Source organism: Rattus norvegicus, chromosome 3 (genome assembly GCF_021556685.1).
Source record: "Rattus norvegicus strain SHRSP/BbbUtx chromosome 3, alternate assembly SHRSP_T2T, whole genome shotgun sequence".
Taxonomy (NCBI): domain Eukaryota; kingdom Metazoa; phylum Chordata; class Mammalia; order Rodentia; family Muridae; genus Rattus; species Rattus norvegicus.
The window spans coordinates 6,016,551-6,043,699 of NC_141536.1; the positions used below are offsets into that span (position 1 = coordinate 6,016,551).

Genomic DNA, 27,149 nt, shown 5'->3' on the forward strand with positions numbered 1-27,149 from the left:
AAGACATTTCCCATTCTAGAGAAGGAATCAGACCTGCACCTACAGGGTTCTTCCCCATTGGGCCCAATCCATATAGATAGACTATATCTCTGAGTAGGCTGTCCCTGACCTCTGAGGCAGGAGGCAGTGAGTGAGCTAACCCTGCCCCCTCCCTAGTTTCTCCACCCCTTCCTCCCAGCAGTCTAGACATTTTATGGGCAGATGCTGGTTAGCCAGCGTGCCTGCTTATTTTCTGTCTCTAGATTGGCAACTCCCTGTGAACCAGCAGCATGTTTTATTCCTGGCTGACCAGCAACTTGTAGTGAGGACAGAAACACTGGCTGGAGCGCTGCAGGTCAGAGGCAAGTCTAGAGCCTGAGAAGAGGTTTGCTTCTAGGTGATATATTTCAGTTTCAGGTTTACTCAACTGTACGGAGAGTTGTAAAATTCTGAATACTCCTGAATTCAAGGACTGAAAAAGATCAGCCAGGATATGTTGAACTGGAGGTGTTTGTGAGATTAAGCTGTGCACTCCACTTGCGAATCTTACAAAGTAGGTGGTTTGAGCCTGCCAGGGCCATCTGATATATACATGAAAGTTATCTGAAGCTGACAAACGTCATGTTTCACTTTCATTCTCTAAGTCCTACCTTAGCAGCAGCCTGCAGGTCCAGGCCTAAAGCAGGCTCCTCATCCTCTTCTTGTGTGGCTCCTGGGCAGAACCCCTGCCTAGACCCACCTCTCTTTCCCTTCCCCACCCCAACCCGGCATCAGAAGCTCTCTGGACAGGAGGGAAGACTCTAAGCCCTACCCTCTGCCCCACCCTCTGCTATCAGCACACTAACCACCCTAAACCTAGTCTTGAGCTGTATGGAGCTGCAATGTGCCTGGGGCAAAATGGGCCCAGAACAGAATTCTCAAGACTCTCAACACCCAGAGGAGTTCTTGATTCTGGCTGGGTAAACCCTCTCATGGACTCCTTCCATCTGTAAAAGGACAGCCGGAGGAGGCTGACCAACAGCCATGCCCTTTCAATGCAGGCCTTGTGCAGAAGGCCCATGGCTGAGGCCTTGACAGCACCACTGTGTGGGCAGGCCTGGAAAGAGAGCCCAGGGAAGGTAATGGGTATATGAGAGCTGTGGCTGGGGTGGCCTGGTAGGACAGGATCCTCAGCAGAAAAATGGTGGAGCTGAGACTGAAGATATGGATTGTTTGCCGAGAGTGTGGCGTCCACTGGCTCTGTATCTTACTCCTAAGGATGGCAGCCCGTCCCAGGGACTTGTGTAGAACTCAACTGTTGGGAATAGACATTGATCAGTTCATGTGTTCTAACGGCTTGGCTTGGATCTAGCCTTGCAACATCCCATGTGTGCAACCTGAAGCAGCAGCTGGAACTGTACAATGACTGAAGCAGTCATGCTTTATAAAGTCAGAGTGAGAATTGGCTAAGGAACCTTTTGGTAACTATAAGATAATATTCTAGGTGTCATTATCATAACCATATAAAAATTGAAATGCTCTATGTAAAAAAATGCTTGACTTGAGGCCCTCTGTCTCCCACTGCTAATCCGTGGGGTGGGGGTGGGGGAACCACACAACTAAGCTGAGGCATAAGGCAGAACCTGGGGTAAACCCTCAGGGAGGAATGAGGCGGAGCTGTTCACAGCCCAGGCCTCCTGTTCTTCCCCTTTCTCTCAGGCCCTGGTGTTGTGGGGAGGACAATCTGTGGCAGGTTCTTTCTGGGGAGGTGCTCCAGGGTAGTGGTTTTCAAGGAGCGGGCATAAATAGCGTTTGGGGGCCCTGGGAGACGCTGGAGCCAGAAGTGGAGGCCCTCGTTTTGTGGGCAGGAAGTGTGAGGTACTGAGCTACTTACTCTGAGGGCTAGGGAGCCCTGGGGAGCGGGAGGGTTATGTGTCACGGTGGTGAGGGGAGCGGAAGTCGGAAGCTTCAGTCGCCACATTTGCAGGCGGGGAACCATGCAGCAGTAAGTTCCTGGGGCAGGGGAACGGATCAGGAGAGCCTGAAGGTGAGCTAAGTGGGCTTACGGGGTGGGAGTGGGGCTGGGGGTGGGGAATCTGGGTTAGGGGTTAATAAAATAGAGTTTGTATGGGCCCTCATGGCCCGGGCTAGGGACTGGTACACCAGATGGAGACAGGTTTCTGGGCTTGATAGCTGCTTGTGTACCTGACATGAGCCTAACCTCGCTAGATCCTTGCCGCCCCCTACCTTTCCTCTACACTGCCAACTTTTAACTCTATCTAACTCTATCTCTGATGTCTGCATCCCCCTCCTTTCACTAGGGCCTCTAGAACTCTGTAAGATATAAGGTGAAGGGCCAAGGCAACCCGCCGGAGTCCACATGACTGTAGTGGTTGTGGTTTCAGCTTGCCCTGACTGTAGACCCTGGAGTCCCAGGAGGGTTCTGGATCAGCACTGGGTGTGGCCTCTGACAAAATGGAGTCAGGGCTTCAGGCCTTAAGGTGCTCCCTGCCCCACACTATACTCAGGTCCCACCCAAAAGACTAGAGTTAGAAGCAGGAAACAGCCTTCAACTTGTTTAGCCATTGAGTTAGGTCTGTTTTCCTGATGTGTAAGAGGAACTATGTCACTCCCAAAAGTGTCCCTCTGTGAGATACTGTAAGGCCTATTGTCCCTCGAAACTGGTCCTCAGTTCCTGCTTTCATATTTCAGAGCCTAAAATTCCACAGTTAGAGTCATTCTTCTACTAAAGGGGCTAAGAAAGTCGACCCATCAACGCCAGAACTCTTAGACCTTAGCCTACCTTGAAAAAATAGGCTCCAAGTAGGCATGTCCCCAGCTCTCTAGGACAGTGGAGCCTCACAGCACCCCTCCAGCTATCCATCGATTGGAACTACTGGTATAGGGATCATTGCCCAGATGCTGGGGTATGAGGAAGGAGAGGGTTGGCCTGAGCTCTTAGGGGTCCTTTGCCTTCCCAGGCCACAGCTGTTCCCCAGCTTTGATTTAAGTCAGCTCCCTCTTCCCACCCCCTGTCACTCTTTGCTCTCTTTTTGAGCCTCAGCTGTTTTCAGCATGGGCTATGGGGCCCCTTACCCCCCACATTTGCATGAAAGCTCTCTTGGGAGCAGGAGATGGGGCCTCCCTTAGTCAGTTCTCACACTGCTCTGGGCCCAAGTTGAGGAAAGGTACCAGTCCTGCCCCTCCATTCCAAGAAACTCCATTTGTTGTGGCTCCTTCCCCTGGGGACACTGCTGCCGCCTGGGCTACACAGGGACAAAGCCGCTCACCTCCCATGCCTCTGGAAGGCTCAGGGCTCTTATAGGCTGAAAGGAAGGAAGCCAGCTGCTTCGCTTAATCTGGAAATTTAAACTGGAGTATGTGGTGCATTGGATGTTCCAGACACAGGGCTGAGGGCTGAGAGTATGTGGATCTGGATGAACCTGACAAGGAAGTGTGTGTGTGTGTGTGTGTGTGTGTGTGTGTGTGTGTGTGTGTGTGAGAGAGAGAGAGAGAGAGAGAGAGAGAGCACATGTGTGTGTGTTATTTACTTTTGCTACTCTGTGTGAATGGCACAATCACAGAATTAGGCTGAGAAGACACAAGACAATTTCTTGAGCACCTCCCAAGAACCAGTCCCAGAATCTGTACTCAGACCAGTTCCCATTATATTGCAAACCTGCTGAGTGGCGTTCTTTATTCTACAGCAGAGGGACCTGGTGACATTTCCCTTTGTCATGGAGCTAGTCAATTGTAGAGTTAAAATGTGAATATAACCTGTGAACTCCCCCATCATCATTCTTCACTGTCACCCTGGTTCAGGCTATTACCTTCCTCCCCAGTACAGCTTGTCTCCGTACTCAGTTGCACATTCTTAAGCTAGAATACAAAGCTGGATCTTTAAGCCACGAGTAAAAAGCAAATCCAGGTATCCTCTTGCTCCCTCTGCCCTGCAAGACCAAAAGCAGTGCTGGACTAGGGATGTTGCTCAGTTGGAAGTCTTTGCCTAGCATGCACAAAGCCCTGGGTTTAATCCCCAACACCATATAAACCAGGCATGTCAGAGCACTTCTGTAACTCTGGCATAGCAGAGGTAGAGGCATTAGTGTCTCCTGTGAGTTTGAGGCCAGCTAGGGTGGTGAGTTTGAGGCCAGCTAGGGTGGTGAATTTGAGGCCAGCTAGGGTGGTGAGTTTGAGGCCAGCTAGGGTGGTGAATTTGAGGCCAGCTAGGGTGGTGAGTTTGAGGCCAGCTAGGGTGGTGAATTTGAGGCCAGCTAGGGTGGTATACATTTAACGACCTTGTAGTGAAAACTAAAAGAAAATGAATTTTTGATGCTCTAGGGTAGGGTAAGAGGGACTGACCTCCTGGTCCCTGTGTCACTCCTCTCCACCAGCTAGATATGCAGCTGAGCCCTGAAACATTCTCCCTAAAAAATGTCCTCCTGGTGAAATTGCCTGAAATAGCTGGAGAGAGGTCCTGAGTTCAATTCCCAGCAACCACATGATGGCTCACAACCATTTGTAATGGGATCCAATGCCTTCTTCTGGGTTAATGTGAAGACAGAGCACTCGTATACATAAGGAGCAGAGAGAGGGGGGGGGAGGGAGGGAGGGAGGGAGAGAGAGAGAGAGAGAGAGAGAGAGAGAGAGAGAGAGAGAGAATTACCTGACTCGCAGAGCCCAAGAGTGGAACAGAGGGTGCACAGGAAGATGGTGCTGCTCCCTTTCCTACCTGCCTGGTCACTCCTCCCCCTGTATGTTCTAGAACACTAGATCTTTTTCTTGGTTTGCAAAGACATTCCGTCTCACCCAGACTGTGTCCTTAAACTTCCTGAGCACCACAGAACTCTGAAAAAATGGAGGGCTACTTTGTTTTGAAGGCAATAGAACCCATCTGGTGAGACATAGTCTTGCTGAACCATTCCTTGAAGCTTTTGTTCGGAAACCAAGATGAGAATTCCTTCAAGGCCAAAGAGCAGATCTCTATCCCTGGAATCTGCAAGGTGGAAGGAGAGAACTGATTCCCCCAGTTATCCTCACACAAACACAATAAGCTCACCCATGTGAGACGTGGGTGGAGGTGATTTCACTGAACTAAGGCGGTGGGGAGAAAATTCTAGATGCATGCTTAAGGTGTGCATGTGCTCTGCTCTCTTGTTTCTAGCCTGCTTCTGTCAAGGAGGTGCCTTTTTCATCTTCATCCATGGGTAAAAAGGCTGGTCTCGATACTCACCCTGCTAGGGCAGCTGTGATGGCCATCGAAAGGACTAAACCCTTCCGATGACCTCCTGAATGCATGGCCACCCAACCCATCCTTTCAGGCTCATGCTGACATGTGGGTGGGAGATGAGAGTCTGTCTAGGGAAGCCTTACACCCCAGCTCTCTCACCTGTTGGCTGAGCTAGAAAACCCTGCAAACCTTAGTTTTTTCGCTAGAGACAAGTGGGTGCTTTTGTTTGCCTCACCTATGGGGTACTTGAAGAACTGTACAGTTGGATAAGTAACCTATTCGCAGGGCCTGGATATCATTCTGTACCCACTCCCATGGCGTTAGGTTGCCAAATAAAATACAGAAGACCCAGTTAAATTTGAACTTCTGATAAATTAGTAGGGTGTTTCAAGCATGTCGCAGATAGTGGGAGTGCTAGAGTTCTGTTTTGTTTTTTGTTTTGTTTTTCATTCTTTTGGAAACAATATATATAGGGTATTAACCAGGCCCTTGCACATGACAGACAAATACTCTATTATCTATGTGTCCAGCTCTCCTACATGTTTATCCACTAAATTTAGCTACCCCACCATGAATGTTCACACCTCCTCCGCATATCCTGGCCTCTAGGAACTGAAGCTCACCTTTAGGCTCTAGAACCTCAGGGATCTCCTAGAAAGATCCTGAATGTCTCAGATCAAAACCAGTCTTAAACTTTTTGATCCACTTGAACTAAAGGATAATGATACCATTCCAAGGCATTTATGGATAGGACAGAGGAGAACACAAGCCCCTACCCCAGTCCTGAGAGACTCCATGGTGAACAGGAGCCCAAGAATTTGAATTGAAGGATAAGCAAGAATTCCCCATGCTGACTTCAGGCAACAAGAGTCTTCTGAGCAAACACTGAGAGCTGAACACCAAATGTGGAATGCAGTCAGGTTGACTTTAATTGTTTTAAAAGAATCTTGGTCCAGTCAAACCGCATACCAACCAATCAGCAGGTTTGAGTTTTCTTCCCCCCACCTCCCACCCCACCCCCATCCCTTTTCCTCAATTTCTCTTGGCCCCCTAGACCCTTCTCTCCCTAGGTCTTTCAGATATAAGACCTCAAGGATCTGCCCTCTCCTCTTTGATCTCTAGAAAATTATAGTTTCTCTCATCCTCCCCTCCCCACTCTCTATCTTTGAAAAATTCCAGTGAGGAACACTGTCTTTCTTCTAGGATAGCAAACTCTATAAAACCTAATATTCAATGGTGTCCATGGTAGCCCCAAATATATTCCACCATTGCTGCTTTATGTACTTGCATGCATGTATGTATGTCTGTATGCATGTATACCTACATGTCTGTCTGTGTGTATGTATGTATGCATGCATGTATGTATGCATGTATGTATATATGCATGTATGTATGCATGTCTGTGTGTATGTATGCATGCATACATGTATGTATATATGTATATATGCATATATGTATGCATGTCTGTCTATCTATATGTATACATGTATGCATGTATGTATTATGCATGCATGCATGTATATATGTATGCATGTGTGTATATATATGTATGCATGTATGTATAAGTACCTACTTGAAAAGAGACACATGGGATTCCTTCTAGGCTTTGGTGCCCATTCCTATTTCTAAGATCACACGTGTCCTGTCAAACAAATTCTGTAATGAGAGTATGTGAATCATTCTGGCTACATGCTTAGATGGGATTTAGAGGCTGAGACACATTAAGATGTGATGTGATGTCTGGGGGTCAGGGCGGGACAAGAGGAGGGATTACACACAGGAAAGGAGCCAGGCAGGTACACAGGGATATGGGTTTAGCTGGGAAGAGGAGGGGAGTATGAAGTTCTGTCTTGGGGTCTGGTAAGAGAGGGAGGGTGGGGCTGCATTGCCGCCTCCTCCAGCAGCTGTGAGCAGATAGCTTCTGTCCATCCTCCCCTCAAGCTTCAGTGTGTACCACACTCCCTAGTTAGTCGTAGTGCCCTTTAGTCTGTTTACTTGAGGAGGCCTTAACATGGTTCCTCCATGGTGATCTTAGGTGCACTTGATCCCTTGTGCCAGGCAGATCCAAGAGTGATCATAATTCAGGGAAGTTGTTAACCTAAGAGTATATCTCGTATTGTTCCTGTCACTGTGACAGATACTTGAGAAAAACACCTATAAGGAGAACACTGTTTTGGCTCACAGTTGTGAAGGTCCTAGCTCATGGATGTATGGCCGCACTGTTTTGGTTTGTGGCAAGACATCACGTCATGGCGGAAGCACATGGCAGAGCAAAGCCATTCAGTTCATGGCTCTAATGACCTCCTCCCCTAGGATAGGTTCTAGTGCCAAGCTGGAGGCAGGCCCGGAATGCGTGGACCTCTGAGGGTCTTCAGGTTCTGAGGTATGTTATTCCTTCCCTGAAGAAGGGCTGTCTGAGGCCTCTTACACAGAGAGCAGTGAGGGCAGAAATGAGTACTAGCATACTAGAGTAGGGCAGCCCCTCTTGCTCCTTTGACACAGACAGCAAAGGCTGTTAGTTCTCTAACTATCTGGGCCTGGAGATATGCTGAGAGATTGAAGGACGGTCTACAGTTCCTGGAGAAGACTGACAGGCAAGACCAATTTCAGACCATCTGACTCAGAGCTATGGTTAAGTATAGAAAATGCCTCTGTTTTTCTGAAATCTACCTTTGGGAGGGGATGAGTCCCTCTAAATAATAGAGGGACTTGAAGCCTGGTCAGAAGCCTTTCCCAGGTACTAAAAATTCAGAGCTTTCTTGTCATTGAGGAACTCCAGGTTTGTAATAAAGTATGGGACATGGTGTCAGAACAAAGTAAAAAGAAAAAACCCACATAGGGACTCTACTTTTCAGGGTCTTTTAGAAGGAGACTTAGAAGATTAGCCCCACCCCATTTCTCTCTGACACTCACAGGCAAAAGCTATGTCTTTTAGGTGACCTTAAATAGTCCATAAATGCCATCCAACCTTGGCGTATCTATTCAGCTCTCAGTGGTGAGGAGGGGTGACCCCAAGCCCTTTGGTCATTTATTTACCCCATACTTTCTACTGCTTGGCATGGAGGAACTGAGCCCCCTGTGGCTTTCAGGTACAGCCATCTCATCCACTTTACCACCTGCCCAGAGAATAGGAACCCAGTGTGAAGTCGGGCCTGGGAGAGGCTCCAAAGAGGGGGGTGCTAAGGGAGACCAGCTGAGCAGCATCCCCTGCAGCACAGGGGAAGTTCCCTCAGCAGAGAAGGCTGCAGAAGTTGTGCATTAAAAGGTAGGGGGTCTAAAGTCAGACCTGGGCTTCTCTTTCCAGCTCTGAGTCCTTAAGGCTTGGGCTCTGGTTTCCTTGTCTGTGTGACAGAAAGGCAAGAAGTGCACAGTCATCTTCCAGTGCCAGGACGTGTGTGTGCTAGTGAAGAGGAGCTACTTGGGCATAGGTGGATCTGTCATTCTTGTCTGTATGAGATTCAACTCGAGCTGTGGATTGGGAGCTCAGCTCACATGTTCACACGCGCTGTCCCCACATGTGTCTGGAACTTTCAGGCACGCCTACAGTCTTCAAGACAAAATTATAGTAGAAGAAAGTGAGATGTAAGGAAATATTTGATGGAACCAGGGTATGTTTAATGCTGGAAAGGCATGTATGTCATACATCCTTGTACCTCTGTACTTCCTGGGGCTGGTGCAAGAGGGAAACAGGGTTCATCCTGAATGTCAACATCCAGTAGATTAAAACAAACCAGTCACTAAGAGGAATCAGGGCCATTCTGGCAGCCCTATAAGCTTGTGTTTCACACAGATGGTGGAGAGTCCTGCTTCTCAGCAATATCCCTACATGTTCCTTGGCTACATCTGAGGAGGGCCCACCTCCACTACCACAGGGAATGATTTACCAGAAAGTTTCTTCGCATTCGAAGCCTCGGGTACACGTGGCTACTGCTTTCTTTCTGGTCTCGCCCTCTCTGGAAGTCAAGACTTTCCACTTCATGAAACAAGCACTATGCTTCTTGGTGGAGCAGAGGGCTAGAGCTTGTCCTTCACAAGGCCGAGGGAGTGGGGAACATTGTAGGGCTTCTGCCTTACATTGCACCACTGTGCATAGCACATAAGGAAGCCACTTAATGAGCTGGCCTTGTGAACTGTGCAGGCCTGCAAACAGGACCCATACTCTGAGGGAGAAGGCAGGCTGTGGCCTTGCTCTCCTGGTGCCTGCTGCTCCTGTGAGCTTGCTCCTTTCTCCTTGCCTCTATAGCCTGTGTCTGAGTCTTCACACTCTGGCTTATATGTCTTCCCAGTTCTGCTGCTCTCATGGTGCCCTTAGGTACTCTAGCTGTTCCCGCTACACCTACTTCTGTCTCTCCATTCTCTTAATCCCAAGAGAAAGGCCTGATATCCATGCATTCTTTTTATGCTGAGCCACATTGGAACCCTTTGGCCAGCTGCTGGGTGTCTTTGGAACAAGTGCATACTGATTCCAATTTGAGGTTGTAAGGCCACATGACATGTGTGCTACACCCTTCCTCATAGCAGGACTCACAGGGTAGTAATGTCCCTTAGTAGATGTCCCAGGTGTGGGTTCTGAATGTGTCTAGCACTTTGGACATAGGACTTGAGTGGATTATGGTCCATCTCCTATGCACTCACTTTGTGCATTTACAGGCTAGATGTGGATTTCCAGTTCCTACCTTGGCTTGTGGACCTAATAATTCATGAAATGGGATTGTGAAAACAGGTGCTACCAAGGGCTTCTGCTCAACTGTCACTCTGTGGATGATGGGGGACCACCTCAGACCCATGGAATTTCTCAATATTTGCTTGGAAGACAACCTACAGCCCCATCCAGAAGCATATCCAAGTGAAGTGCATGGCCATCCGGGCCCTTCTGAACCTTGCCAGGAACATACTTGGCCATTTGACCCCCCTGAATCTGCCAGGCCTGATGCTCATCATGGCGACTCTGATGTGGAACCCAGTCACCTGGGAAACCGCCTGGTGCATGGGGAGGCCAGCCAGGCCCCAGCATCATCGAGGTCACTAGAGGACAACAGCTCTCTGGGGAGTCCACAGCAGAACCGGAGCTCATCCACCCAGGTGGTATTCTGGGCTGGCATCCTGCAGGCCCAGATGTGTGTCCTGGACCTGGAGGAGGAGCTAGAGAAAACAGAGGGACTCAAAGCAGGACTCAGATGCTGTATTCCACCGCCCTCTAAGGACTTCCTTGGTGATGTGGGCCTGAAACCCAGTCGGCCCAAGGAGGATGAAGACTCTGGGGATGACAGCAGTGGGTCTGAGGAAGAGAACCAGACCTGGCCAAAGAAGAAAATGCCAGGCTCCTCCCCAGAGTGGGGTGCTGAGGAGGACAGCATCTTCTTTGATAATCCCCTCTTCCTGGAAAGCCCTTGCTCAGACACCAGCACTGAAGGAGAATGCTTTTCCTGGGGCTACCCGAATTCCCACCTAGATATGAAGACCTGGCCTCATAGGCCTCAAACCCTGGATTCTCCTCTCCAAGAAGGCACAGGGCTCTGGACGCAAGAAAATGATCTGGATTTGGGGAGCAACACTGCTGACCATAGTAGGTGCTCCACCCCTCCATTCCCTGTGCCTTCCTATAAGATGCACCCCTGCTTGGCCTTAGGATCCACTGAAGGAGCTCCCATAGTACCTCCTGATCAGGTGGGTGAGGTAAGTTAGCTGAGGAAGCCAGCTGAGGGCTGTGTGGGGACATGACAGGGAGGGCCTCCTCGGGAGGCACAGGACACTGTTTAGAACGTAGCGTTTTGGGAGATCTGAGCTAATAGAACAGCAAACTGACCTGTGTGTGTATGTGTGTGTGTGTGTGTGTGTGTGTGTGTGTGTGTGTGTGTGTGTGTGTGTGTGTGCGCGCGCGCGCGCGCCAGCTTGGAGACCTGAGTTTGAATCCCTGGAACCCAAATAAAAGCTGGGTTTGTCAATGTACAGCCTGAAACCCAACACTGTAGATAAGAGAGTGGAGCTGGGGATCCCAGGAGCTCAATGGCCATCCAGTCTAGCCAAAGTAGCAAGCCCCAGGTTTAGTAAGAGATACTCCACCTGAAAAAAAGGTGGAGAGCAACAGAGGAGGCCATTACCTCTGTCTTCTACATGTTCAACATGCTCACATAAAAGCAACACACACACACACACACACACACACACACACACACACGCAGAGAGAGGGGGGGAGGGAGGCATGAACATATATACAGGCACACACACAGAGACACATAATATTCTCATACACAGATACACATATATAATTACACACACAGATAAACATATATTTTCACACATGCATACACTGATACACACATACACATATATACTCTCACACACAAAGATTGATTAATATAGACTTCAGAATAATGGGACATTTTATCAGTACAATAATGTCATTTAGAACTCAGATGCAAGTGAGGCCAGTAATCTCTCTGTCACCAGCTTCAAGGAGCTAGATAGACTGGCTCGGAGAACAAGCAACCTCTCCCTTCATGGTATTCCAAGAGATTCTGGGATCTTCTCTCCTACCTCCTAGGCATCCCCAAATGTCACAGAGTAACCTAAGCTGACCTTTGTCACACCAGAGAGCTGTCTATTTTAGGAGTCCTGTCCACTCTTTTGAGAGATTTCAACATCTTGTTTCTTTTAGCTCAGGATCCTTCATTTTCCTGTTGTACAGGGTCAGTAGATCAGGCCCTTGTTAGAACAATGACATAGGAGCCTTGATATCAATCAGGGTTTGTCACAAGTTATGTGAGACAGGCAGGGGGACAGTTTTCCCAGAAATTCTCTGCTTTAGAGATAAGAAGAACTCAAATGACAGAAGTCTGTAACCTTCTAATCTCTCCACTCCTAAAAAGCAATGGTGGTCAGAGCACTGCCGTCTGTTCTTTGGAGATGCCTGTCTGAGGACCTCCTTCAGGGGAAGCCTGGGACTCTTTCCAGGCAGAGTGGGCATCCTTCCTATAACACACTCCGTCTGGGTTGGGAGCAGCCCCATGTGTGGCCAACTGAGCAACTTGTGAGAAGGAAGGGTTTTATGGGGAGTAGGAAGGAGCCTGGAATGATTTCGCGGGCAGCTCAAGGGTCTCTTATTTCAGACTTCTTGGGAAGATGATGTTGGCCCTGGCTCACCTAAAGCACCCTCTGTAGACCATGAATTGATCCAGGAATCAGATAACTTTGGATCTGACCTTAGACCTGCCACAACACATCCTGTACAGCCTTGGGTAAGTCTCTTTCCCCTGCACCTAACTTCTCAGTCTGTGAAGAGCCATGAACCCACGGATTTCTGAGGCTCCTAGGCTATAGCGTTTCTTCCATATACTGTTCTTCTGAACTGAGGATCCAGACTGTTGTCCATGGGGTCTGGGAGGAAAGACTCCCAGGAGGGAAGGACTTCCATTCGCTTCAGCTCCTTCCACTCTTCTTTGTTCATTGCTCTTGTCTCCAGGGCTCACAGATACCCCAAAGCCTTTCTGACCTGGCCCCACCCTTACATGAGGACCTGCAGGATCCTTCCAGGCCCCAGAAGCCTCTTATCTCCCAGAACGGAGGTGAGATCCAGTGTAGGGACCTAGGAAACTGAAGAGGCTGGGGGGAGGATTCGGAGTGAAGCAAAGGTTCTTGTTGGATTCATTGTACTGTGTTAGAGCCAGAGGTGCTTAGGATTAATTCTTCTGTGTCTTCATATATAAAATGAGCTTCCCAATGCTTATAGAACGAAGAGCTATGTACAAGACACAGCATTTCTTACTGGCTCAGCAGGTCCTGAGACCTGACCTGTCTGGGCAACTAGAGTCCAGGAACTGCTACCAGACAGACAAGGAGAGATCAGTGTCTGCTGCAGGACAGGATATCCTGCCTGGTGCAAGGCAGGTACCTGAGGGAGGAGGTCTGGAGGCAGCAGACAGCTGCTTTCCTGACTCTGCCCTGAGCATGCTCATTCCTGCTCTCCTGCAGGTGAGAGGGATGCTGGCTGTTTCCAGGAGCCCATGCTCTGCACCTTGGCCCCCTGGGGGAGCCAAGCATCTTTACTGGAGCCTAGCTGCCCAGAATCTGGGGGCAGAGGCTCTGGACCCCGGCCCAGTCCTGTGTCTTCTCAGGAGAGCAGTCCACAGGATCAGCTCCATAGCCTCAAGTGGCCACAAGATACCTCACACCCTTCGCTCCTGGAGAAGGATAAATCAGAATTGAGTTCCCTGAAGAAAGATGAGACAGAGGAAGTCCCAAGCCTGATGCAGGAGGCAGAGTGTGAAGATACATCCAGAAGTGAAGATGCTTCAGTCACCGAGCACCATGTTCACTTGGCTTCTGCAGAAGGGTGAGTCTCAGTACGGCTGGCTCCCTGCTTTGGGCGGAGCATGAGAAATGGACATTGAATTTAATGTGCTAGTGCTTTTTTCGATCCCTATGACCATATTATATGGATATGTTATATATCCATATATATATAATATATATACAGTTATATATATATATGTGTGTGTGTGTATATATATATATATATATATATATATACAGTTTCAGAAGACTGAAATGTTTAAAAACATAAAGAACAGAAAGTTATAGAGAGTCAAGACTTAAATCTACAGAAGCAGAATCATTAATGTCCCCAGCTAGACACCAGGAGAGGAAGACCAGAAGAAGTTTGGGGGACTGACTGGAGCCCTGTGAAGGCTTGGAAGATTGCAGGTAGAAGCTAATGAGTAGAAATCACAGATTGTTTTTGAACTTGAAGTCAATGGGAGAAATTCACTGAAGTGCCTAGGCCCGGGTGCTGCCTGGGATCTCAACAGGGAGAGACTCGACTGGGACTGGGGTACTATATCTTGGAGCCCATAACCAGGGACCTGTATAACCTCAGAGCTGCAGCCACAGGTAGGAACAGGTCCACAAGGAAACCTTTTGAGGTGACTCCCTGTTCCAGTAAACTACCTCAAGGCTTTCAGCCCTTCTGACTATCAGTGAGGAAAGCGTTTTGTTTTTTTTTTCCTGGATGGCTAAATAGAAGTCATATTAAAGAGACTAACTGGAGCCAGTTGGGGTTAGACCATGGACCTAATAGCGTGGCAACTACAGGGTAAACCTTGTTCTCATTTCCAGGATCCTTAGGTGGTAGCAATAGAATGGTAGTTGGTGTCACACATCAAAGTGCCATCCTCTTCATGAATCAGGGAACTTAGTTGCCCCAGAGCTCTCAGAGGCTAGGAAACCATAGAAGACTTGAAATCTGAAAAGGGAAGTTCATTGTATCAAAGATGAAAACAAATCCAACCCCAGGCCAAAGCAAGCCAATTCACCTAAAGTGACAAACCCTTCGGAGAAAATGAAAGGTCTAACTTGGACTTTCCCTGAGTAAATGACACCAGATGTAGTATAAGTAAAACATTTAATTCTATATTTAACAGTATGCACAAATTTTTATTTCCTTTGCCTCTCTCATTTATACTTGGCTTTTCATAGTAAGCGCATGAAATCATTCTTTAAATATAGCTTTATAGAGTTATAACACATATAACATATGATTCACTGATTAACAGTATACAGTTTCCAAACAGGCTGGACATAATTTTAACAACAACACTATCGACTGAATCATTTTGTTAAATCAGATTTTAGGACTCCCTTTATTATCATATTTAGATCCTCTTTAGATGTGAAGAGCCCCTGACTGTTTTATCTCTCCAGCATCAGTGGCCCAGTGGACTTACCTTTCCCCATCATTAGTGCTTTCCCTTGTGGTCTCTACAGATTGCCCCATTGAGGGATGGGATGTGGAAGAGGCTTAGGAAACAGGGAGTCGCCAGCGATGCACCGACTTACTGGCCCACTTGTTGGGGTGAAGGCGGCTGTTGATTGAATTCCAATGATTAGCTATTTCTCAGTGGCTGCTTCTCAACTTAGCCTCCCTGTTCTACTAGCTGGTAACTTAGGGAATGGATACCCGACATTGGTTGTAAGGAGAACAGGAGTCAGGTAGGGCTGGGATTGAGAATCTTACTTTTAAGGTGTTCCCCGTGGTATAGCTTGCCTGGGTCACCAGCCAGTCTTATGGTGAGAGCTGTTAAGCCAAGGAAGGGGTAAATCAGAAACTTCCTCTGATTCCCCCAGTTCTTGCCACTCCTAAAGCCAGCCTTGCTCCCTGTTCTTAACCTGACTCTCACACTTACATCATATGTGGCTCTAGAACTAAGAGTTGGGTTTGGGACTCAGGCTGGGGCATAGAGGCATGTGAGGAAAATTGCAGATGAGAGAAACAATCCTACCTGTATTAGATAGGGTTTCTAGTCCTGTAATGAAACATCATGACCCAAGAAACATGGGATTGAAAGGAATAGCCACTGATAAATAGCTAATCATTCAGCTTACATTTCCACAGCACTGTTCATTATCAAAGGAAGTCAGGGCAGCAACTCAAACTGGGCAGGAACCTAGAGAGGAGAGCTGATGCAGAAGCCATGATAACCAACTTGCTTCCCTGCTCAACCTCCTTGTAGAATGCAGGACCACTAGCCCAAGGACGGCACCACTCAGCCTGGGCTGGGCCCTCCCCATCAATCACTAATAAAGAAAATTCTCTACAGCTGGATTCTTATGGAGACATTTTTCTCAATTAAGATCCCCTCCTTTCAAATGACTTGTGCTAAGTTGGTGTAAGACTGGCCAGCGCATTACTTCATCATGGGTGGGCAGCACAGCACTGAGGTCCTCAAAGGCTCCTCCTGCCACTTCCAGTGAGATAAACTTGAAGTATCTGGGCAAATGTGGCACCAGCTTGGCTCCACTCCTGTGGCTCTTGTTTCTCTAAGTCTTCTCTGAGATCTCCTGGTCCTAGCCTAGGCCAGGCCAGGCTGTCTTTGACCCTGTATCTCCAAGCTGAGGACATGGGTTCAGCTCCTCCAGATCCCAAGAGTCATAGTTCTAACCCTGAACTCTGGCCACTTCATCCTGTGGCCTTGGAGGACACTTGATATGTATGTCTAACCACAAGTGTGAGTCTGAGGACACAAATGGACTTTTCTAGACTTCCTGAGAGCCCCATGCCCCCAGAGGAAGCTCAATCCCCAGAGGAAGACTGGAGGCCATCACCATCTAGAGAGAAGATGGCTAATAGCATCAGAAATGACGAGGGGGCTTGGAACCTAGCCTTGCGCCTCTATCAACTGAATGGTTTTCGGAAGTCCGAAGTGGCTGCACACCTTCGCAAGAAGTAAGGGAAGGCAGTACAGAGGGAGTATCCCATGGGCGACCTCTGCTGGTCACTCACTCTTGCTCTTTCTCTGACCATATCCCTAGTTTCCCTCCAGCCTGATTACTACTTGTCCCCTTATCTCTGTCCTGGTTCCTCCCCATCCCATCCCATCTCCCCACCCCATTCTTGGCTAGCCCTGCTTGTTCTCAGTCTCACTTTAACTACCTTAACTCACTTCCCTACCCTTGCCCACCCCAGACTCTACTTGGCCTCTCACAGATAACACTGAACCAGGAAGCAGGGGCAGGCTAGACACTGGCTGCCATCTTGCGATCTGGCACCTAGCCTGGTCATAATTTCTCTTCTTCGGCTCTTGCCACCCTGGGGCCCCTCTGTACCCACAACTCAGTCTGATCCTTGGCACCATCTTTTTCTCCATTGCCCTCTGCAGCAATGACTTCAGCAGGGCTGTAGCCGAGGCCTACTTGTCCTTCTTCCAGTTCGAAGGTCAGAGCCTGGACCGAGCCCTCCGGTAAGGCCTTCTACATCTGAGGAGGCAGCAGTTGGGTGTGTGGGGTGGTTAGCAACAGCTGTGGGGGCAATGGTCTCAAGTTCCTGGAGAATGTGCCTCTGCTCAATCCTGGCCTTCTTGGGCAGTGGTTTCCTCCAGGCCCTGGTGCTCAGTGGAGAGACTCAGGAGCGGGAACGAATTCTCTACCAATTTTCCAAACGCTTCCATTACTGCAATCCTGGAGCCTTCCCCTCAGTAGGTATGGAGGGAGGGTGGAGGAGGGCTGGGGAAGGACCTGGGGTTGGCATGGAAACAGCATGTGTTTCCACAGGATTCTTTGAGCAACCGATGCCAGAGTCTATTGGGGCTACAGAGAAATGGGGGGAGGGGTTCACCCCTGGTGTGGTCCAGATTTCACTGAGCTTTGTACTTGCCTCTCTCTGGGGCAGATTCTGTACACACCTTGACCTGTGCAATTATGCTCCTTAACACAGACTTACATGGACAGGTAAGGAGTGGGGAAGCAGCCAAAGAACAGAAGCAGGGGTCTGGAGGAGGGGGGAGGGGGTTGTGGCATGAGGCAGGAGGAGAGGACCAGAGGCTGGGAATACATAAGGATGGGATATTCACACTGTCCCACTTCTCTGGCCACAGAACATTGGAAAGAGCATGAGCTGTCAGGAATTTGTAACCAACCTGAATGGCCTGCAGGATGGTGGAAACTTCCCCAAAGAGCTGCTGAAGGTATGGCTTCCTTACAAGGCTAGGGCCCTCTCTCTTTTCTCTGTCTATAGCCTAGAACTTTAGTTCCAAGGGGGGAATTAGGGCTTAGACACAGCTTGGATGAAAAGTCTTTGTGAAGATGAGGTTTGCCTGTGTGTCTCTGTCTGGTGGTATCAGTAGTATCTCAGGGTTTGTTGTCTGTACAAATTGATACCCTTGTACCTATAGACCCATACTCTATGCATTTGAAAATGTTTCATTACATTCTCAGGAGGGTTTAACCCTTTGAAGTCTGACAAGTGCTAGTGTCCTTGTATTGTCCTGTCCTGGAATTGAATGTATGAGACACAGAGTTCCATGTATGGGAAATCCCCATCTCAGGTTTGGGAGCTGAATGTTCCTGGTTTGAATTCTAGTCTTCAGCAGCATATCCCTGGGTCAATTCAGGTTGTTTCTGGAGAAAATGATCACCTCACTATGTCATTATCAAGATGAAATGAAAGCCGTCAAGGGCCATGCACTGTGTCTGGCCCCCACACACTTCATAAGCAATTGGATCACTGGTTCTTTTCATTTACTTGGTGATCGTCTATTGAATGTTTCCTGTACCCCAACTATCCTGCCAGGAACACCAGGTGTTCCAAAAGCAAGCAAGATGCATCCATGATACTACATCTATGACATTACTTCAAAGTTCTACCCCAGCATTTATTCATTCATTCATTTACCAAATATTTACATTGGGCGTGTTGTTCAGCAATGCTCCTTTGTCAGATAAACCTGGACAGAACAGTGGGTAACTCATGCTCCCTCTCAAAAGGCTAGTTTTGAATTTACTAGGCTTCTGCAGAGCAGAACCTTGGCTACTTCGCTATCTTGTATCTCTAGTGTCCAGCACAGGGATGGATGGGTGGAGAAATGGAAAAATGAAGAAGTGGATAAATGGATCATGAATGCTTACCTACTTGGGAGAAGGTCATCTGTGATGGGGTAGAGGGAAAGGGTGGTACATATGCCTGTAGATGTGTATCAACCACTTGAGTGACTAGACTGCCTGCCTCCTAATCTATATGCTTCTGTTCCAGGCTCTCTACTGGTCTATCCGAAGTGAGAAGCTTGAGTGGGCTGTGTAAGTGAGAGTTCCCTTCCTTCCCCTTCTTTCCCCATCCCTGTCACCCATTGTTGTCCACCTGAGAACTGGTGAGATTGAGGGGTCTACATAGTTCTTCTATGAGTGGGTGGTGCCTGAGGCAGGGGACTGGACCAGTTTGGGGAAGGGCAGAAGACTTGGGCAATATTGGTGAAGCCAGAACTGGTAAGGGGTGGGTCTAGTGCCTCAAAAAGCAGGGGGTACTTGTCCTACCAGCATCCCTACCCTGATCCTCTGCCATCCAGAGATGAAGAAGATGCAGCCAGACCTGAGAAAGACCAGCCCTCTCCCTCAGCTGGCAAGATAAGCAGCCCCTTCCTGCAGTTGGCTCAGGACCCCACGATGCCCACCTATAAGCAGGGTATCCTGGCACGGAAGATGCATCATGATGCTGATGGCAAGAAGAGTAAGTGTCTGCTGCTGGGGACAGAGGGGTGTGTAGGGAGAGCTCTACGCGGGGACCCTGTCCTATACTGTCCTATACATAAAAGAATGAGCGACCTGTGTTTCTTTTCTGGATTACCATCCTGAGTGCTGTATAAAATAGGTCTGGTTATCCCCAGACCCCAGCACCCCTGTGGTGAGACAAAACCTAGACAAGCACACTAGTGTCTCGGTCAAAGGTGGAAGAGGACTATGTTGCATATGGGGGCAGGAAGAGAGAAAGGCTTTTGGGAGTTGCTTCTGAGGACTGGCTATGGGGGCAAGTTCTGACAAATGATGGCACTTGAATGGAACCATGTAAGGTAAGAGGGTTTGAATTTTTTGCACTGTCAGAGCACATCCCTTAAAGAGCAAAGAGCATTGCAGAATCCACTCAGAATATGCCATGTGCAAAAGGAACGGCAGGGATAAAATCTGCCAGAGTTGATATTTACAGCTCATTCCCAGGGCCGCTGCCTGACCAGAGCACTCATCCCTGTAAACTAAGCTAGAATTACAAAGGAAACTCTATGGTGGCTAAGTGGGATACCCAGGGATGACCACAGGAAGTCAGGCCTCCCTCTGGCCAAGGACCAGGACATTAGGAAGAGAAAGAAAGGAAGACTGATGCTCAGGGGACTCCCCGTGTGCTCCCTCAGTGGGCAAACATATCATACGGTGCAAGAATGGGACTGAGTACAGTTATTTGCGCCTAAGTATGTGCACCTAGGACCGGGGAGAGCTGGTGTGCATGGCCATCTGTCTGTAAGTCAGTAGAGCATCTGTTTTTATGGCGATAGTTCTCTTTCTCTGGTTTTGTCTCTGTACATGGAGACTTGCTCTGTCTGTTTTGGTTGTACATGTTTGCTTGTGGCGGTTCGCTCTACACGCTCATGTGTCTCCTTGTGAGGTGGTGGGAGGGGTGCACACTTGAACTGAGTATGTCTGGATGTGGTATCAGCACCCACCTTTTTTTTTTTAATGTGTGTGTGTGTGTCTCCCCTCGGGACAGCACCATGGGGCAAACGAGGCTGGAAGATGTTTCACACCTTACTGAGAGGGATGGTGCTCTACTTCCTGAAGGTAGGAAGGGAGTCAGCAGCACGGGTCACTGACTCCCCAGGACTGGGGAGAAGAAGGACGGGAGGAAGGACAGAAACGTTCTCTGTAGATTGGGGACGGTGTCTTGGGAGCCTTCGGAGGCTGTGGAAGCGTAAAGCTGACTCTGGCAGCATGCCAACTGCTGACGCCATTTAGAACCCAGCCACAGGGGTCATCAAGGAGAGGTCCAGTACTTTGGGATAGATGGGCAGCTGATAACATCTTCACTGAGCCCCTGTGTCTGGTGGCAGGGAGAGGGCCAGTGGCTGGATGGGGAGAGTTTGGTTGGACATATGATGGATGAACCTGTGGGAGTGCACCACTCGCTAGCCAGCCCAGCCACCCACTACACCAAGAAGCCACATGTCTTCCAGCTTCGGACTGCAGACTGGCGTCTCTACCTCTTCCAGGCACCGTGAGTCGCTAGAGTGGGAGAAAAGTGGCAAGGCTCAATGCAGCCACTCAATATCTGTGGGCCAGCCCTGACCAGGAAAACTGTGCTGGGAGAAGTGATGGGATTGGAGTGGTACGGGGTGCCGGGGCAGTGGGGGGAGGAGAGGGACGCAGTGACTCCTCCCAGCCCCTTGGTTAATGCACTACCCTCTTCCTTGTTTATTAACAGAAGATTCTAGAATGCTACCAACGACTGTTTTTGACATTTGATATAAGTTCATTTGCCACCCTACATTTTCCTCTGTCAGCTAAATTCAGTGCCCCTCCACCCCCATTAATGTTAAGCAGCTTGGTTTCCGTAGGGAACAGAGGTGTGAGATGAAGGGAGGGCAGATGATAGGACTGCACCCCTGGGGACACATGATTTCCTTTGCCTGCAGCACGGCCAAAGAAATGGCTTCCTGGATTGCACGAATCAACCTGGCGGCTGCCACACACTCAGCACCTCCCTTTCCAGCTGCAGTGGGCTCCCAGCGCAGATTCGTGAGGCCCATCCTGCCCATGGGCCCAGCGCAGAGCTCCCTGGTACTGCCTCTCCTAACTAGCCAGGGGTGCAAGGAGGACAGAGGTGGATTCGGGCATCCTAAGTAACGGAGCACTAAGACTGGGGGCGGGGAAGGGTGTATTCTGCACCCCATGATCAGATGGTGGTTGGGAGAGGCTGCACAGAACCTGGATCAGAAGTTTGAAAGAGTCAGGGAACAGCGAGGGGCGGAAGATTAGGATCAGCTTCTCCTTCACCCTTCTTCCAGGAGGAGCAGCATCGATCCCACGAGAACTGCCTGGATGCTGCCTCAGATGACCTGTTGGATTTGCAGAGAAACCTGCCAGAGCGAAGGGGCCGCAGCCGCGAGTTGGAGGAGTACCGCTTACGGAAGGAGTATCTGGAGCACGAGGTGAGCAGCCTGCTCTGGCTGCCCTGGCTAGAGCCTGTTGGCTGGCTCCTCTGCCGCCCTCTCCTGGATGCCTCTGTTCTAAACCCAGGAAGCCTGGCTTAGGGACACATCAGCATGCAGTGGCAAACACAGGAGTGTAGTTTGTGAGCACTAAAGACCCTTTGCCTTTCATCCCAAGAACACTTAGAGGATACTTCGTCCTTTTAGAAGTATACTTAGCTTTTCCTACGATGAATACACTATAAACTATATTATCCTTCCTAATACTACTACCTAATGCTTTTTTTTTTTTTTGCCTGCAAGGAATATCTCACTTAACAATTCTGGGATAGGTAATGAGAGTCTATAATTCTCATCGTATAGATGAGAAAGCTGAAGCATGGTTTGTCTGTCACGTGTCTTCACACATGGTCTCAACTGCAGTTGATTTTATTAATTCTAGTCTCCCTGCCCCACCCCCACCCTTCAGTTCTGCCATGGCCTGTATCAGTGCACGCTCTGGGAGCCTAATCCAACTACCAGCTTCAGAAGCATTAAAGGCACTGATCAGGACAGAGAGCCACCAGGAAGGAAGGCTTGTCAAGGGACAATGTAGGAACGGAGTGAATCCCACAGCATCTGGAGGCCAGGGACCAGGAAGGGACATCAGTGGGTTTCCTACTCATGGCTACCTGGCACTTCTGCAGCCCAGCTCTCCCTAGCTTTCAGAGTCTCTGGTTAGCCTGTGGGTTATTGGCTGTCTTCACGATTACAATTGCCCACTTCCCAGAGGTCTTTGGGTAACGTAAGGACCCAGCTTGTCCCTATCACAACCCAGCTGGACCCTTTGTCCACTGGCCAATTAATTCATCCTTTTTGAAGCATGCGAAGCTAATTCACATCCAGCTAACTTCCAGGACAGGGCCCAGTGGGGCTGTGAACTGGGGACGGTTTTCTAGATGGGCAGATGCAGTCTCAGAGGCCTTAGGAGTATCACACAGATGGCGGTTGTCAGCATCATGTTCCACAGATACCAGCTTTTCAGAAGAGTGGTTGACCCCAGGAGGCTCATTCCATAGAGATGCTTAAGAACTATCAGGGCATCCCTCTACCACCATGACTTCAAACAGCTGTGAGCTGCCCTTCGGGAGTCGGGGCTGTGCTAAAGTGGTGTGATTACTTATGTGTTGCAGAAAACTCGATATGAGACGTACGTGCAGCTTCTGGTGGCCCGCCTACACGTCCCTCTGAAAGACCTGGCTTTGTGGGAAGATCAGCTTGGGAACGAAGCTGATAGTTGTCAGGAGCCCAGGCCAAGCCTGAAGAAGTCCCACTCAAGCCCATCCCTGCACCAGGATGAGGCCCCCACCACAGCCAAGGTGAAACGTAACATCTCAGAGCGCAGAACCTACCGGAAGATCATTCCCAAGAGGAACCGCAACCAGCTGTGAAGCTGTCGCCCTCTCAGATACTGACTCCGGGGTAGAGCTGAGATGCAGCCTTATGTGCCAGGACCATGGTGAAGGATGAGGCATCTGTGCCTCTGTACTGAAGGATGGGGCTCATTTCCCTGTGTCCCCATTCCTGGCTCTGCCTTAGTCTTGCCACACTTGCTCACTGTCCCCCATGGAAGTCCCCCCATCACCCTAACCCCAACCATTCAAGACTGAGGTTGAGTGAGGCAGTCCTCTCTCCTCTAAGACACGGGGCCTGGGTTTCTGAGATGGCCTGAGGCAGTCTAACCAAGACTGCTCACTGGGGACAATCTTACTTTGGGAGTTAGGTGACCTGGCAGAAGTTGGTCCCCAAAGCATAGAACAGGACCTCTTGGAAATTCCTAAGCAGCATCTTGTGACCTAGGAAGCAGGGTTACTCTAGCCCAGTAGAGCACAGCCTTCTACCAGACTCCTTGGCAGGTTCAGGGCTCAGGGATACCGTGGGGCACCGAGCTTCTGGTCTTCTGGCTGCTTTATCCTGCAAACATAAGAGGGCTGCATGCCTAATTGTTAATCAGCAGAGGAGCTGTGGCCTGGGCCAGGCTCAATAGGAGTGGGGGGTGGCTCTAGAGGTCTGTGGAGAACACTTGGAACAAGGAGTGTTTGTTTCCTGAGAGTAATGAGGGTAGCATTTCTAGGGTAGACCACTGTGGAGGGAGAGGGGGTGAACATGGTGACAGTTCTCCTTGGGAGTCTGCCTGGCAGTGCAAGTAGAGATTGGAGGCCTGGGTTCTCACTGCCTTCTGTAGCCACCCCCACCCCACCTCCACCCTCAATACCCCTCAACACTGCATTCCTGAGGGATGTCAGGACCTATTTCTCATTCCCAGGGCAGCTCCCAACCTTGGGAAATCCCCTCGGACTTCTCTTTTGGCTTCTTCCCAGGTATGCCTGTTCTCTAGGGGAGGCCCTGGAGACTCAGGGACTGGGGCTGTGCCTGTGAGGAGGAGGCTGGCTTGGGGGAGCAGCCACATTGTCTCTGTTCAGCCATGTGTGCAAAGAGGCTTCTGGCCAACTGGGAGCCTCTGCTGCTCACCCTTTAGCTGACACATTGCCTCTCCTGCTTCCTGCTGGGTCACACATCCTCCCTTCAATAATGCTTGTAGCAACTCTAAGCCCTTAGAGCTCCACAAAGTGGAGCTGGTTCTTAGCGCCAGGGAACTCTTTGACTAGGGCCTGGGGCTGGCCCTTGCACCCAATGGGTGTGCAATAAATAGAACCTACCAAAGAAACGTGCGTATGTGTGTGCGCGTGCGTGCGTGCGTGTGTGTGTGTGTGTGTGTGTTTGTGTGTGTAAGGGGGAGTCAGTCAGGTAGCCTTGGCCACCTACAGTGTGTCAGGCTGTATCTTCCTTTGCCCCCTTGTGATAGTATGTTTGTGTATGTGTGTGTCCTGTATGTTCATGTGTGTACCCCAATGTACTTACAAACTATTTAAGCTCAGAAGCATAAGCATTTTTTTTTCATCCACTTGCTATAGTCTTTATTTCATGGATGTTGTGGGACTCCTTACATGGCCAGTATTAGAGGATTGGAAATGAACAAAATGTCCCTGAGCTCATGGCTCATGAATTGGGAATCTTGCCCACTGTTTCCCAGCTGTCAGTGTTAAGACACACTTTATCTTTCTGGGGAAGCATTTATTCCTACTCCCACCTCACAATCAGAGATCTAAGCCACAGACCTGTCAGGTGGATATGAATACACATTTGAAACATGTATATGCTAAACCGAGATTTAGCAGAAATTAACAGCCTCACAAGAGTCAAATTTGTCTGACTGTATTGGGGAGAAAACTTGGCATGTGTAGATATAACATGGCCAGGGCTGGTGCTTATAAGCTAAGTGGGCGTGACTGGGTTTTTTGACCTCTTTAAACACTTATCCTAATGTCTAATACCAGAAGAAAGGTTAAAGGTCTGTGGCTCTTTGCCCATGTAGAACTTCCATTTCACTGGGGCCTTTGTAGCTGGGAGACTGGCTGCCTGCCTTCACCAGGTCAATGATGCCTGGCAGTCCACCCTGGGCATTGTCTACCTGGAGAGTGAGCTGAGTCAGAGACGTGATCGTGAGGCTGCAGTTCTACCGTGTGGCCACTGGAGGGCAAACGAGCACCTCCCAATCATTGGCCAGTCATATGCTTACCTCAAGAGCCCTGCTTATTGAGGCACTTAGTTTGCCGCCATCACATTAACTAGAATCTCCTATGTCTTCAAACTTACAGTGGCTCAAGCCATGGCTCCCACAATTGGACAAACCTAACCCAGGAAAAGGCTTGAGAGGCTGGTATCTTTCTGCATTTAAAAAGGAAGACTTTCTGCAGCTTTATAGATAGAGCCAAGAGCTCCCCACAGGCTGCACCTAATTTGCAGGAACAGTGAAAGCTGAATGAGCCCGCCCATAACCCCAGGAATGGGCAGGTCTACTTCCCACCTAAGCACTGTGTGGGCCCTTGTCCAGGAAGAAGGGGATAGGCAGAGGCTCCTAGTGATGATTGCCGCTCCTGTAAGAGGGTCACGTTGGACTGTACCCTCCCTTTTAAGGGAATGCAGTCCCTGGGGTTCTGGTACTACTATATACAAGGTGATACCTGATGGAAACCTCTTCCTGGTTTCTTGGGCCTTTGCTAGGGTGGCTTTCTATAAGGAGAATTTATTTGTGGTCAAGCACCACAGAAGACTTAAAAACCATTGTGGCCTGTGACTTGGATCATCTCCTTTTAGGGACTCAGTACCTTGTACAACTAGAGATGGGGGACTGTGTGGGAGTTGAAAGCAGGCGCAAGGTTACAATAAAAGGGCTAAGCGTCAGGGTGCACAGATGGATCTTGAATATAACCAAGAAGTGTGCCTTTGTGCAGTGCAGTGTTTTAAGTAGAGGATCACTTAGCCTGCTTTCAGAGAGATAAGCCAGCTGTGGTGGCTCATGCTCCCAGTCCCAGCATTTGGGAGGCTGATGCAGGAAAATTGCCATGAGTTCCAGGTCAGCTGCATACTAAGTTTCTGGACTACATGGTTCCATGCCACCCTGGGCTTCATTTGTCTCAAACAAAACAAAGATAAGATGACTAGTGAGGCCAGTGAATAGGACCTCACTGTGGTCCATGCCTAAATTATTTCAAAACGTTTAAGATGTAAAAGAAAGGGGTAAAATATAAAGACAAACACAAGTATATAAATAAATTAATAAAAACATAAGACATAAAGGCCTACAGTCTTGAAACAGCCTAGTGTTTCGATGCACTCCAGGCTGATCTTCCCCATGACCTGTCTGCAATGGCTTTCTGACACCTTTTCCTCCAGCTCTTCTGGCTGCCTCACCACCTAACTGGCTCACCTCCTCTGAAGAAAGGACCTCGCCCCCATGCTGTGATTTCAAGGCTAGCATGGACCTCTTGCTCTCCTTCAGTGGGCCGACTTTCTATCCATCCCACTGTCTTCCTGGAGGATAAAAAGGAGATCAAAGCCTTCCCTGGACTCTGGCTTTTTGTGGCTGACATTGTTTTTCCAGCTGTCTGATGAATGCCCCGGATGACTGGGCCTTACCACCTGCTTCTTCCGTACCCCATTTCTACCTGCCTTTTCCTTTCTTCCCTCCCTCTCCAGCCCTCTCAGAAACACTCACTGAAGACCATGGATGGCCTCCAGTCGTCAAATGCATTGTCTTCTCAGCCTTCCTCCAAACTCACATGAGAAGCCTTTGACCCTGCAGAGTCATGATCTGTGTGGCCTGCACTGGTTTGTTTTTATGACCACGGAGCAGTTACTCTGCCTCATTACATCTCTGTTTGCTTATCCACAAAACAGGGATAATAGCACTACCTACTTCACAGAGGGCAGTGGAACTAGGTGTGTGAACACCTCAGACAATTCCTGGACGGAATTAACTGTTAGCATCACCCTAGGAACCCTCCACACCTTCTCTGGCTTCGCCTTAAATCTGTCTTCAGCCATCTTGTTTGGAAGTAGGCCTCTGCACTTGACTCTCCTGCCCAGAGGTTCTAGGTAATGGATATTGGCTCAGATAG

General features: G+C 49.2%; 1 protein-coding gene across 17 annotated transcripts in view; it reads left to right on the plus strand.

Moving 5' to 3' along the window:
- Positions 1 to 26,297, plus strand: part of Psd4 (pleckstrin and Sec7 domain containing 4) — a 38,527-nt gene extending 12,230 nt beyond the window's left edge. For 2 of the 17 annotated variants that reach the window (XR_015683046.1, XM_087652515.1), the window contains exons 1-17: positions 1,929 to 2,005; positions 9,839 to 10,864; positions 12,298 to 12,426; positions 12,651 to 12,753; positions 13,160 to 13,520; positions 16,224 to 16,409; positions 16,843 to 16,923; positions 17,049 to 17,157; positions 17,352 to 17,410; positions 17,557 to 17,646; positions 18,711 to 18,754; positions 19,021 to 19,181; positions 20,211 to 20,281; positions 20,551 to 20,714; positions 21,133 to 21,277; positions 21,505 to 21,648; positions 22,821 to 24,355. Coding sequence is in view for 12 of the 17 variants with exons in the window: in XM_087652515.1 (XP_087508641.1) it covers positions 17,381 to 17,410; positions 17,557 to 17,646; positions 18,711 to 18,754; positions 19,021 to 19,181; positions 20,211 to 20,281; positions 20,551 to 20,714; positions 21,133 to 21,277; positions 21,505 to 21,648; positions 22,821 to 23,078 (1,107 nt within the window). In the remaining 5 variants the exon portion in view is untranslated. 17 annotated transcript variants of the gene reach the window in all.
- Positions 26,298 to 27,149: the final 852 nt, after the last annotated feature.